Source organism: Spinacia oleracea, chromosome 6, assembly GCF_020520425.1.
Source record: "Spinacia oleracea cultivar Varoflay chromosome 6, BTI_SOV_V1, whole genome shotgun sequence".
Lineage (NCBI taxonomy): Eukaryota > Viridiplantae > Streptophyta > Magnoliopsida > Caryophyllales > Amaranthaceae > Spinacia > Spinacia oleracea.
This window is the reverse complement of record NC_079492.1, coordinates 141,080,549-141,094,599: the sequence shown is the minus strand read 5'-3', so window position 1 is coordinate 141,094,599 and position 14,051 is coordinate 141,080,549. Positions and strand designations below refer to the sequence as shown.

The following is a 14,051-nucleotide window of genomic DNA, read 5'->3' as shown; positions in this document are numbered from 1 at the left end:
CAAACATTGTATTATTTGGATAATTTTAGTTCACATATCATGATATCAACAGCAAAATGCTCTGTTAAATTAAACCATACAATGAAACAAACTGAATTAAATGCAGCAATATTTCTAGTCAAAGAAACCCTCAAATTAGAACGTGAAATCAGGAAAGACAAGCCACACAAGCTCCATTCATGTATATATCTAAATCGCAATGGTCAAGAAGATGCCGCACTGACTGGTTCAGGCCACAAAGGAGAACAATCCATGACAACAAATACAACACTACATCCAACATAATCCTTAAGCACAACAAGTAAATAAGTAGTCATTTAAGTTATTAGGTATGTATACTGAAATGGGGACATCCCAATTACTTCCACTTCTTGAACTTCTTTCCACCTCCGAACATGCCACCCTTATGTTTGCCACCCTTGAACTTGCCGTGTTTCCCGTGCTTGAACTTTCCTCCATGATGACCGTAGCCACCACCATGAGAGCCACCAAACATGCCACCACCATGGGAACCACCACCAAAACCACCAAGCATACCACCACCGTGAGAACCATGTGAACCCTGTGTCAACTTATGAGCTCCATATGCTGCTGCAGCGGCCGCAGCACCTCCAGCTAGAATTCCACCCATGGCACCCATGCCTCCTGATCCACCTGAACAAGGACACCAGACCAACAAATTATATAAAAGATATTAATGCGAAAAATGATATAATTCCTCCGTTCCTTACATATTGCACCATGGTTGACTTTTACTACTTTAATACACTAGTTTGACTCTTAATATCTCAAATTATGTATGAGTAAAATTAAAAAGAAAAAGAATGATATTTAGAAAATATATATCGATACGAATCTAACAAGATCTCACATGACTCCAAAAAGTCGTAGTGTGAATAGAGTAAAAATCAAATTGGTGCGATATTCAAGGAACGGATGAAGTATTACCGATGTTATGTACATAACTCAAACTCCTCTATTTAAGTATTATTACCTGAATGTGAGCCATGACCTCCAGATTGATGCGAACCATGACCACCAGGATAAGCATTAGGAGGATAGCCTTGAGGTGGGTAGCCTCCCTGCTGAGGTGGGTAACCACCGTGTTGAGGATATCCGGCGGGAGGATAGCCTTGAGGTGGGTAGCCACCCTGCTGAGGTGGGTAGCCACCTTGTTGTGGCGGGTAGCCACCCTGATGAGGTGGGTAGCCTCCTTGCTGAGGTGGGTATCCGTGTCCTCCATGGCCACCATGTCCACCAGCAAGACCAGCAATATTTGAGAACAGTCCTTTGTCAGATTCATTATAGTTGTCCTTTCCACCCCCCATGTTTGCTTCAACAAACTAATGCATACAAATTAAACATGGTCAATAAGTTACTCCACGATTTATCTAGTGACAGATCCCATTCATAATAGAACAAATATAGACCATTCAAACGCTAAGAAAACATGCTTGTCGAGCAAAAGAATAACAATGATAGGAAGCCTGATTAAGTTATTAATTTCATCCTTGCAATCGCATATAAGAAGAAAAAAAATATGAACAAAAAAGGTCGGCTAGTTGAGGGCAGTCTAGTTGTTCCTAGCTTCAACTGAAATTTACTAAGCAAATAAGTTGCAAAACACACCCTTCCGGGGGAAAGGGGTACAGGGGTAGTAAAATTTCAACAGTCGGAACTAGATTGATAGCGACTTCGAATCCAGTGCACATGATAAGCATATTTCCATAGGCATACGTGCAAGTACATGTGCAACATGCTCGAAAATACTCTCTGTTCCTAAAAAATTGTCCAATAGCCAAAATTCACTTTATTAAGAATTAGTTGTAAAATATGCACATAGGTTGATAGAGTAGGCTCATGAGGAGGGAGATAGGGAGAAAACGGGTGGAAAAATTTACCATTTAAGGTATGTTGGCAAAGGGACACCCAAAAAAAGTAATCTTTTAGAGACGGAGTGATCAATAGACACCAAATAACATAGTTGGTTAAAGACTTGAGGGAGGTACCCGAGACTTGGGATCAAACCCCGTCTACATTTGGTGCCACTGCGGCTCCTAATACACCCAAATAAAACATGCTAAAATAAGGCGAATCAGACAACTCTCCAATTTGATCAGAAAATTCGATTTTGAAGCAGTAACTGTCTTTTATCCTACCAATAGAATAGCAAAGAATGGCTAACTAGACTTGTATTATAAACACAACTTCAGATAATAATCAAACACTTTCTCTAGCAAAACATCTACACAAATAAAATTCTGAATACAACACAACAGTACAAACAAATGCCCAAGAAAGTTAAAAACTAAGGCAACATCTTCCCAATCTTCATTATCTTCAAAACAATCACACCAGATCCAAAACCTAAATCAATCACAACACAACGAATTTTTATTTTTATTTTTTGCATGAATGTAACTATGTAAGTAAAATAATATTCCCTACAATTGGGGGAAAAATGAACCAACAATTTATACAACAAAATCAGTTGACATTTCATATAATCTTAATCGAACAAATAAATGTGATCAACTGATCATAATATCATTTTCCAAAATAACATCAAAGATTAATCACAAAAGTCAAACACAGGATTGCATGTAATCTCATAAAAATAAATCTGCAAAAAAGGAAATCTGGGTACTCCAGAAAATATAAAGTACATGATCGCAGCATTGAAAACATGTAAAAGAGCTTTGATCAAAGTCAAAAACTCGCAAAATAAACAAAAATATTGCTCAACACCCATCAAAATTAACCCAGAATATTAAATTGCAGATAACAAAATCAGAGAAGATAGAAAGGAAGAGAGAGACACCGTACCTAAAATTAGCAGAAAATGATCAGAAGAGAAGAAATGAGAAAATCGAGTAAAAGAAACAGAGGAAGAAGAAATAATAGGGAAGTTTATCCTATTTATTTATATATACTTGTAATAAGAGAAAATATCCCCCTTCGTTTCTGGGAATTCGATTCCACGCGGTATTTCAACGCGCACTACACACGGCTCGTGATTTTTGTACCAAAAGGTCTTGCGCGCACAAGGTATATAATAAATTTATTGTACACCAAGATAACTTTTATTCATTTTTTTATAACTTATATTTTAAAGGGTTAAATGATTGATTTTATACATTATTAGTGATTTTGAAGAAATAAGTTTTATTAAAATGAAAAAAAAATCACTTACAAATAGATAAATTTTACATATATAAGCTTAACTTTTAAGCATTTTGTGTTAACTTTTACTCCGGTGTACAATATTTATTATACGATAAGAATTTGTGTTTTTGTACATATCCATCTTACAATCAGGTGTATCTAAAACTCAAATTAAAACTATGCTTCCTCCGATTTTTAATCCTCGCAACGTTTGTTACTTTCATGCATGTCAATGCACAACTTTGATCATTAATATCTTTAATTATATTTAAGCAAAAATTACCAAAAAATGATATTTGGTAAGTACACATTGAGACGAATCTAACAACATCTGACATTACTATATTTTATCTTACTTATAAATCACCAATCATAGTCAAAGTAGAATATGTAAATAGTATAAAAATTTCAAACGTTGCGAGTATTAAAAATCGGAGGAAGTATTATTTTTACCTGTTTATTTATTTCAAAATTTCAATATAAATACACCCGAGTGTAAGTCTATAGCGGATTAAGTGATTGTATTTTTCATTTTAGATAAATGTATGCAAATTACTTCATTTCATTACTTATTAAGCAAGTTCATGTTGGATTTACAATTTCATTTGATTTTAACTTATACCAAATACTTCAATACTTTTTAATGGGAGTATATAGAGATAAGATAAACTAGACTTTTAATTCATATGCATTCACACATTCACTTCGTATTTTATAAGCTACCCCGTGCTTTTCGATGTTGATAATAGAATCCTTCTAGTACGCATTGATAAAGACTTTCATAACAAAATGATGAAAATACTTTTAAAGTGAAGCAAATAATATACTTATATCTTCACCGACATATTATTACAGTTAATCGATTAGGTCTTGACTTAGTTGTTAAGACTGAAAGCCTGTGTACAATAGGTCTCTGTTTCGATTTTCCCTGCCCCCATTTGTAATTTGTATTGTCCTTGTGGCTCATTCACACCAAAAGAAAAAACATATTATTACGATTATCTTCAATTACCGTTAACTATAAAATGGACTGTAAGGGATCAAAATGAAGTCTTAAGAAAACAAATAGTTTATTAACTACTACATTCATACTTTTGGACAATCAAGAATTAGTCATAAAGAGTAAAATCACCCGCTCGGATTAGCAGGTTAGACACTTTGAGAGTGGGGGGAGTGATAAGGGGAACCCCAAACCTTTTGGTTGGAAGATGGAATCATTTCCACTAGGCCAAGACACACTTGATTTTCTTGGATGGAAATACTTGCAAACAATAATACTCGTAATAATATAAAGTATTCCTAGCAGGCTGGAGGAGAACAAGTCAATAAAAGTTAGAAACTTGATGAGCATATTAAGTGGTCATGTACACAAAACAAGGTATGTATCTCGTGATTTAACAATTATAAAAGGGAAGCTTCAATGCCTTTGTGCTTAAGATATTGGTCTATTTATATAATTTACTTAAGAATCAAGATAATGATCCTTGGTCCAGAGAGCGTCACCAAGATAGGGATGGTTTTAGAGGTTTGAGTGAACATATTCGCAATTTCACCAATTTTTAAATGAATTCGGTACACACTAAATTTATTGTCGACCATGCCTTAAAAAATGTCAACAACTTGTTCTTAATTTGTTTTGGCATGTTTATTAGGATTATTAAGCAGGAAAAAGAAAAATATGACAGCAGTAGTGCATTGTTTGAGGGTTTGGAGGTACTATCCGCTTAGCAGTCCATTTTTGGTCAAGACAACCAATGTAGCTACAAGCAACTTCTTCCAGACCCAACAAATATCAAATCAGTGTCTTTTATACATGTTGTGCTTGAAAAATGTGATTTTAAGTAACAAATCACTTTTAAAAACATAGGGTTACTATGATTTAAAAAATGGTTATTACATCTAACAAATTTGGTGCGTAATCACTGTATGAATAATAAAGGTACTTACGTATGTAAAAAGAGTACTAGAGAAAATTATTAGTTTTGGGTTTACACTAATATTATTGTGGACCACATTCACACAAGAATAGTCCAATTCATGTTTTTCATAGTTGCACTTTCCTACTGGACGCCTGCACTTTCGAGCTTCAGCAGTACATACGATACGCTGTAATATTACTAATATGGAAAGACAAAAGAATCATGTTGCTGTTTGAAGCAGATAGATAAAAAAGAGTCTGGATCCTCTAGAGTTTTAATAAACTCTACAAGGTAGAATTGTATCTAAACCATACATTTTAAAATCAATGGCTCATATTGATGAGAAAAAATAGGGGAATTTCGGAAAGATAATATATGAACCATTGATTTTTCATTCAATGGTTGATATGCTCAAACTCTACCTTGTAGGGTTATTTTAGAACTTTAGAGGATCCAAAACCGATAAGAAGTAACCTTCATTGAACTATTATTACAAACTTCAAATTTTAAATACTACTCAAATTCAAATACAAGCTTACAAATTACAATACAGACATACAGTTTTAGTGATACAGTAAGTAATAGCAGTTACTAACTTACAACACCTTCATGGTACAAGTATAAATTAACATCATCTCAAGTACAGGGGCTTCTGATGCATTCACCATTATGGTAGAAAACATATTATTGGGTCTCTAGCAAAACCTCAAGGCAGCTTCAAGTTCCTTCTCATCATCACAGTTATACCCCAACAGATAAGCTCGTGCTGAGAAAGAGTAACCAACATAAGATTTTAAAACAAGCTCACAGAAAGTATGTATCAGTTTTAAGTTACAGTGAAGGTGAATTTCATACCAAAACGACCAGCTCCCATGAATGGTTCTGCTTCATCAGCTACAACATCTTGTTGTAGCTCCTGGTCCTGTATATTTCCAGCATTTTAATCAGAATACAGCAGTCATGGAAAATAATAGGTATAGTGTATACAAACACCGCACCTTAAAATTCTGCCTGTTCTACTACTAGGTATTTATTGGTTTTCCCTAACTAAATAAAATGAAATTATAAGTAAAACATAATCTATGGAGGGACTCATAAGAAGCCATTCCATAGAACTGTTCTTGCTAGCATCACAATCACAAAGTGGAAATTACAATCATGATAGCTGGTACATCTTAATGCAATCAAAGAGGGATGTCGCAGGATAGCATAAGCAGCCAGTTCCGTTAAAATGAACTAGTGTCAAATTTCACATAAGTGACTGGCAATTACAGTACATGGTAATCTGGTACGTAGTACATTTTAGTTGAAAAAGGATAACACAGGATACCATGGTACTATGTGCAGCTTTATTTACCAAATAATTTTGACAACTTCTAGGCCTTGAAAACAGTACTCATTCTTGTAACTGGCAAAAAAATCACTAGCACATCCTTGAAATACACATAATGATATAATAGGGTTATAATTCAAGTATTCAACCACCTCATCCCCAGTGGAAAATCTTCCACGCTCACAATTAGATTAAGAAGGGAGAGTGGCAGGCTACAGGGACTTTCCTTTTTGTTGAGGGAAAGAAGTTTTGGGGTTTAGAACTGGGAAGGTTATATAGTTTTTGGCTTGAAAGGAATTCTAAAACCAAGGACAGAGGAAAGACGAGCTGTGGTTAGAAAGAAAGAGTACCGTTGGGTTTCCTACCTTTAAGGGCCCATTTCGTTTTTAAAAGGGAAAAGGAAAGAGTTTAAGAAACGGAAACACGGAGAATGGAAAGATAATCCCTTTGATATCATAGGTTGTTTGGATTGATAAATGTTTTTTTACATCACCCCCTCTTTGTTCTTCCTTCTTTCACCACAAGGCTCCCAAAAGACCTCACCAGCATTCACCATCAGCCCTCTATCTTCATTCTTTCTGTTGTCACCATCCTCTGTCTTCCTTCTTTCACCATTGGTTTTCCTCAACAGCGCACTTTGCCTCCACCTTCATGACCGCTCACCGGATTCAGAGGTTCAGTTCGGCCATAAAACTCCAGATCTAGAGTATTCATGGGCAAATTTGACCATATAAAGCCATACTTATTAGTATGAAGTGATATTTTACATCCTCACTCTTGAATTCGTTTTTCGGTTTGATTTTAGTTGGTGGTGATGTAGTGCGTGGTTTTCGGAGAGGGGCAGCGACTGTAGTGATTTGATGGGTTAACTTTGTGGTGGTGGTTGGAGTGTGGGAGGTGTTGGTGGGTTTATGCGGTAGTTCTGGTGGTGGGTCAATTTGGTGGTGGTTGGAGAAGAAGTGGTGGGGCTGGTGATATACAAGGTTGTAGACAACTAATGGCTACGTGGGTGGGTAAGGGGAAAGGGAATGGAAAAACCTAGTCGGGGTGGGAAATCAGTGTAGAGGATTGAGAATAATAAGTTTGACCTAACAAACATCTAAGGGAAAGAGGTGTTGATCCCCTTACTCTTTCCTGAATACCCCAAATCAAATGCCTCCTAATAGTAAACGGAGCACACCGCAAAAAGATTCTGCTATAATTGAGAGATAGAGGACAAGAGACAAGAGTACGACAAAAGAGACTTGACTAGTGTAAGAAGTTCACAAAAGGAAGTAACAGCGAGTCTCATAAAATCAGACGGTAAATAATTGAACACTGAACATTGAACGACCATTAAAGAAGTTTAAAAATTTGTAAGATAAAATATATTGCAAGTTCATAACTAGCGAAGAAGATGCAACTTTTAATCATTCTATTAGAGAACTCGTGGAATATTTTTTCCTTAATCGGGGTGGGGTTGGAGTGGGAGACTGTACACTGCAGATAACATAGGAAAAAACAATTACTTACACCATCTCCTGCCATTTCAGAAGGTGAGAGTAGTCTGTCAAAGCAGCGTCCAGATACAGTACAAACCAAAAGCTCATTTGCAGGATCGGCGATAGCTTCTTTACATGTATCATCACATACTGGCAATAAAAGAACAGAATAAATTACCAAATCTGCAATAAGCTTGTTATGCATGTGGTACAATCTTTAGTCTTGCACAGTCAGAAAAAGGAATTACCATGGACATTTCCTGTCTTTTCACAAATGAAGACATTCCCAATTTGAAAGTAAGAACAAACTTCCCCAGAACAAGTATGGTCTGTGACCACCATATCACTGAGGCCTTTATTTCTCTTCCATAGAAACACTTGATCAGCAACTGTTTTGTCAAGAATGATAAGATCGTCGTTTACCTTGCCAAAATAAAATTAAAAAAAAATATTTAGACTGGTACCATGAATATACAAGGATATGAATACAATACACATTGAACAAAAAGAAATTAACATGCACCAGACCATGAATCCCAAACATGATGAGAAGCACAAAGTTGACTAAATGAGAGTTCAATTGCAGGAACAAAAAATATATACATTATTGAACTTCGAAACCCTCTTAGTGGAACCAGAAGTATCTCATACTTGGTGTGGCAAGGTAGAAATGATAGATTATTAGTTACATGTTTGTTCATAAACTTTGAAGTTGGTCAAAATCTGCAGTTGGAAAAATCAATGTCTTAAGGTGTGCAGATGGGGAAGTCAGATCCTTAACATCCACATGAAGCAGGAAAAGAAAATCCACGTTAAATATGACCTCCTTTTAAAAAAAAAACATATATAGAGTATATCCTAAAATAGTAGGCAACGTCATTGAATATCCAGTTCAACATCAACATGTGTCCAAGAGATAAACAAGAATGTGCCAGTTGAATATATCGAAGATTAGATAAGTCAGACAACAAGTGAACAATTATTTGCAATTCTGATACTGTTACAAGTCTTACACCTCTGAATTATTTCTCTTCTTTTGTCTCAATAAAACTTTACTAAATAACGTGGAACAAAACAGAGGATATGAGAAACAGCAAAAAGAAAACCAGAGAAAAGCAAGACTACAAGAGTGGTTTGACGTACAAGAAGAGTGGAATGAAAAAGAAGAAAACATTCTTACGCCACCTAACATCTAAAAGAAAATTTTAAAATAAAATATTTTCCTGGGAAAATTGGGGAAGTTTATAGTTTAAACTCGACTAAAAGTTTCTTGAATTCTATTGCAAGTAAAAAAGCAAAATATGTTTCAGCGAAAACAGGTCCAGTTGGATCATTCTCAACAGTTGTTCCAAGTTAAGCAAATTTTAATATTTATGTGATCTAAATTATATTCAATACCAGCAGCATTAATCTGTCACTCTACTCTAGCTTGGGTACTACAGTCACCATAGGGAAGCAAATGCAGCTACATATCATCTCTTACAGCTGACAGGAAAAGACTTGAGCCTGACAAATCCCCAGGTTACCTGCGAAAGAAGTGGAGCTTGACTTCGCTTAGCTGCATACATTTGAAGATAATACTCTTTAAACTCAGGCTGACAATTCGTCACAGACTGAACCATATCTTCCTCATCACGCTGCAAAAGAAAAAACGGAAGTATTTAGACAAGAAAATGGTTACCGGTGCAAGAGATTCCACCAAATACCAACCATCTAAAGTAGATAAATTGAAGTAGGATATTCTTTAGGGTACTTAAAACTGACACTACATACTGCTACGTTAAATTAAAAAAATATGCAAAAAATACCTGGATATACAGCTTCTTCCAAGCACAGTCGCGTAAATTCTTTGTTTGTGGCAACAATCCCCAACGCATGCAATACCTGCAGGCAATGTATAATGTGGGCTTTGAATAAACTGGCAACTTCATAGGACTAAAGGCACTTCAAAAAATAGTGAACTGATCGGGGAAAAAAAATTAAAGTGAAAACAAAATCAGCACAACGTTTTGAGTTATTGAGCAGGCACGGCATTCCCTAAGTGTGTACATTTCTCTTCCATTTCCAAATTATCTTACTGTTACCCTTTCATCATGACAGTTACTTTTTCAACTGATTCTTCTTTTTACCACCGGATACCCTCATGCTTGATGCTAATTACAAAAGAAGCCAAGCTGCCTGTCAGCATTAAAAAGACTGAAGAACAAAACATTGCCTACTGCTTGAATTCACTCAATTCCGTAATATTGAGTTTTAAGGCTTGTTTGGTAGAAAGTGGATGCAAATATATGGAAAGAAAGTTAATAGCATAAATCCTTCCTTTTTCAAAATCTTTTATAATGAACCAACCAACCAACCAACCAAATGAATTATCAATCCCGGCCAAAATAAACCAAACAAATTTAATCTTGTTTGCTTCCTTTCTTTTTCTCTACCTCTTCCCTTCCCTTCCCCTCCCAGCCTTTCTTTTCAGTCATCTTCAAAAATCAAAGAAGCTTTAAAGATCAGTAATTGAAAATTATATTGCCTGCCTTTGCTCTTCCTGTTTTCTATCTTTCCAAGCATCAAGAATCAAACAAGGATAAATCATGTTTTCCTAGCCTCTTTCAGTAGATGGAAGAGTCATAGCCTAGCCCATACAGTTGGTCTAGTTCATCAATGAAAGCTACGGAGTTAAAATAAGCCAATAGGCACGTATTGGCATGGAAGTATATATAGTAACTGCTAGTACCAGTAGACTTCATATTCACCGTGCAAGTAACATTTAGAACAACTATTATCTCCCATTAATATTTCTAAAAGAGCGAAAGCTATGAAATTCTGTCAGGAACTGATTTCACTTCAAAAGATCCCATTAAAAAGAGAACACAAAAATGTTACAAACACTTTGAAGTACCAGCACGCCTCAAAGGTTAACAGAATGGATAAAGATAACATGAAGAGGATCATACACAAGACAAATGCAACTACCAACACAGTAACAATGAAACTAGATTGGCATATCACATTTTCTTTCATTGAACGAGATAAGTAGGTAATTGTTGACTGGATAAGCAACAGCGGTTCAGTGCACAGGCTAGATATTTTCAGTGACTCGATCAAAATCAAGTAGCAATATAGTTCACCATGAATAAACACAAAAGATACCAGCAAGTAAACAAAGAAAAGGCAAAGGCCTAAACTTCAACAAGTACTACAAGATGCAAACATAGATTATTATACTCACAAACGACGCCAAAGGGATTCTTCAGCTGCTGCATTATTCAAAAACTTGCATACTTGTGAACATGAAATGAGATCCTGCACATACCGGATAAAACATTCAATACAAGATCCTAGCATAAACAAAAACTCAGAAATAACATAAATAGTCAATCAAGTTCAAAGTCAGTATTGGATACTTCAGAAGACAGGAACTTGAGAACATGCTGAAATAGCTCAGGAGGTATCTTGCTTAAAATCCCTGTTTCAATCCTCCTCCCAACCATTATATCGCCACTTATGCTGGAACTCGAACACTCAACCGTCAACCCGCAATCTTTAAGGGTACCACAAGCATCATTTTCGGTCACTCTGAAAATATCCTCTGTACGCGTCCTCTTCATTGGTCTCTCCGTGTCCTTTGTGTCTTCATCCTGTCATCAAAGATATCCATAATCCAATTAATTTCTCATTCTTTACTCATAACATAAAGTTCCACTAATGCATAAATTCTAAGGACTCCCCACCAAACTCAAACAAGTAAAAATGCTGGAAAGTTTCAAAATCAGAAAAGAGTAAAATTGCTGGAAATTTCAACATTCGTCATTGTATAACAAAAAATTCTCAATATTCTATCTACAAAATTTTCACAAAAGAACCAATACATTATCATGCCACGGAAATATTCAGTCACAAAATTCGAAGAAAATAATATCTCCACAAAATTGAAGAATAAAATAAGAAAACATACCCCCTAAATTTGTTTGCTTTAACATAAACTAATCATACAAAAGTTGAAATTAGGGTACTTTGGAATTATTTTAGAGGCAAGCAATCGGAATAATTTGATAAATTTCTTAAATTTGACATCAATCTAGAGAAGAAAGAGAAAACGAAACCTGATCGGAGACTTCGGAGAGGACCTCAGATTCGAGAAATTGAGCTAGATATTCCTCTTCCTCATCCAAATTCGACATCCTTTTTTCTATTCTGATATCAGAATTGGGATTTCCACAAAACAAGATGGAATAAATTAGGGTTTCAATCGGGAAATTCAGGATTTTCCAGCCATCAGAAAACCGGAAACCGGCGAACCTTCGCCGGCGGTGAAAGAGCGTATATATATGCCTCGGCGAAATTTCCGTTGTTTCTCTATGTCTGTATTTGGCCAGATGAGTCGGTTGGGGTATTGGGCTGGCAGGATACTGGGCCAACGTTTTTGGGTTGTTTGTTTGTGTACTGTTTAAAGGCCCAATTCACTTATTGAAACATGCTCCCTTCGGTTTTAATGGGTTAATCGGTTACCTATGTAGAGAAGTATTTTTTTTATTTTTTTTTGACGGGACCTATGTAGAGAAGTATAATTGTTGTGAGGTAAGAAATTAGAAGGGTGTAAGATAATAAGGGCGTTTGCTTAAAATAGAATAAAATAATGAGATTAAAATATAAATGAACAAATAAAATTAGGAAGTGAGTAGAACTACGAAGGACAGAGTAGGTACTTTCTGACTTCTTGAGGGTTAATGGAGTTTTGTTCACATAACCTTAATTAGTTGCTAGAATATGGACCTCAATATTAGAAATGTACGTGAAGTGTAAATTACGTGACTAGATGTTAGACGTTAGTTGTTTGTGTAAAGTATTTGGTAAATTATCGGTTAACTGTTAGCTATTTAACGTGTAAATGACCATTAAGAACTTTCACATAAACTAATTTAAGCAAGGAAAAATTGTAACTTTTTAAATAATACGGAGTAGGGAAAAGTTATTATTATTACACCTACTTCTTCAAACCTTAATTGAATAATATGAGCTTTTTAAAAATTAGTTTTTTCATTCTACAAAATTACTTTCAAATCTCCCTTGATCAACACTCTCGTTAGACATGATCAAACTCTAATTCACCCATTTTTTTTTTTTTTTCACAAGATGCACAAATAAGTTTGAAGTATCTCCTCCCCACTTAAGGGTGCGTTCTGTTCAACTTATTTGACCTGAACTTATCTGAACTTTTCTGATCTTATCTGAACTTATCTGAACTTATCTGATCTGAACTTATCTGAACTTATTGGAACTTATTGAAACTTATCTGAACTTATTGAAATTAATAATTAATAATTAATAATTAATAATTAATAATTAATAATTAATAATTAATAATTAATAATTAATATTAATATTAATATTAATAAATAATAACATTATTATTAATATTGGAACTTATCTGAACTTATTGGAACTTATTGGAACTTATCTGAACTTATCTGAACTTATTGGAACTTATTGGAACTTATCTGAACTTATCTGAACTTATTGGAACTGAAACTTATTTTTTTTAAGGTGAACAGAACGCACCCTTAAAACTCCAAAGGATCCTAAGCTCCTAACGCCCAAATCGCATAATGCTATGTTTGGATTCAAGGGCTTCATTAAATTTAAAATGCTGAATTTGGCCTAAATTCTTTAATTAATGTTACAGGAACATATCTGTGTAAGCAAAGCCCACTTGTCTTATTTATGAATTATGTCCCTTGTAACTCACTTTCTCTCTCCTCTCCCGAACCCTCTCCCTCCACCAGCAAATTAAACCCCACCGTCCCTGAAGGAATTATGTCCTTAGACATTTCCGGCAATTACTAAATATAAATAGGAATTAATTATGAAGATAATAAGTTAATTATTTTAGTAATCATATTTGCTTGCTAGAGAATAAATGTGATTAGCAGGACAATATTGATTGGACCTACAACTAAAATATATTAATCCTATAAGGTCACACATATAAGCACTGATTGGAATGGGCCCAAAAGGCCCGATGGCAACCGGTCTGTTAAGGGAAGAATGTTGGGCTTTGGTTTTGTGTTAACCTAAAACTCTCACGTTATAATAGTTATAATGTCAGGGATTTAAAAATCACGTTCATTCAATATCTGACAAAAGGAAAACACAAAA

At 35.1% G+C, this 14,051-nt stretch overlaps 2 protein-coding genes across 2 annotated transcripts; both read right to left on the bottom strand.

The window, feature by feature from the left end:
- Positions 1 to 148: 148 nt before the first annotated feature.
- On the bottom strand, positions 149 to 2,983 carry LOC110788343 (glycine-rich protein A3). Its single transcript, XM_021992979.2, has 3 exons — positions 2,827 to 2,983; positions 995 to 1,343; positions 149 to 654 (listed from the first exon to the last, which is right to left on the bottom strand). The coding sequence occupies exons 2-3, from the start codon at positions 1,326 to 1,328 to the stop codon at positions 359 to 361; spliced, it is 630 nt and encodes a 209-aa protein (XP_021848671.1). The 5' UTR covers positions 1,329 to 1,343; positions 2,827 to 2,983; the 3' UTR covers positions 149 to 358.
- A 2,551-nt stretch (positions 2,984 to 5,534) lies between these two features.
- LOC110788341 (F-box protein SKIP31) lies at positions 5,535 to 12,308 on the bottom strand. The gene is made up of 9 exons (XM_021992976.2): positions 11,999 to 12,308; positions 11,300 to 11,533; positions 11,125 to 11,198; positions 9,707 to 9,782; positions 9,425 to 9,535; positions 8,147 to 8,321; positions 7,930 to 8,048; positions 5,940 to 6,006; positions 5,535 to 5,850 (listed from the first exon to the last, which is right to left on the bottom strand). Exons 1-9 carry the CDS (start codon positions 12,074 to 12,076, stop codon positions 5,780 to 5,782), a joined length of 1,005 nt encoding a protein of 334 aa, XP_021848668.1. The 5' UTR covers positions 12,077 to 12,308; the 3' UTR covers positions 5,535 to 5,779.
- Between the last annotated feature and the right edge of the window lie 1,743 nt (positions 12,309 to 14,051).

Bases quoted from the DNA above. Each gene is read 5' to 3' on its own strand.
- LOC110788343 (XM_021992979.2), bottom strand. From the start codon at position 1,328: ATGGGGGGTGGAAAGGACAACTATAATGAATCTGACAAAGGACTGTTC. The intron at 655-994 runs GTAATAATACTT...GTCCTTGTTCAG, and splicing joins AGGTCATGGCTCACATTCAG to GTGGATCAGGAGGCATGGGT.
- LOC110788341 (XM_021992976.2), bottom strand. From the start codon at position 12,076: ATGTCGAATTTGGATGAGGAAGAGGAATATCTAGCTCAATTTCTCGAA. The intron at 11,534-11,998 runs GTTTCGTTTTCT...CTTTGATGACAG, and splicing joins TCTCCGAAGTCTCCGATCAG to GATGAAGACACAAAGGACAC. The intron at 9,536-9,706 runs GTATTTTTTGCA...TTTCTTTTGCAG, and splicing joins GGAAGAAGCTGTATATCCAG to CGTGATGAGGAAGATATGGT.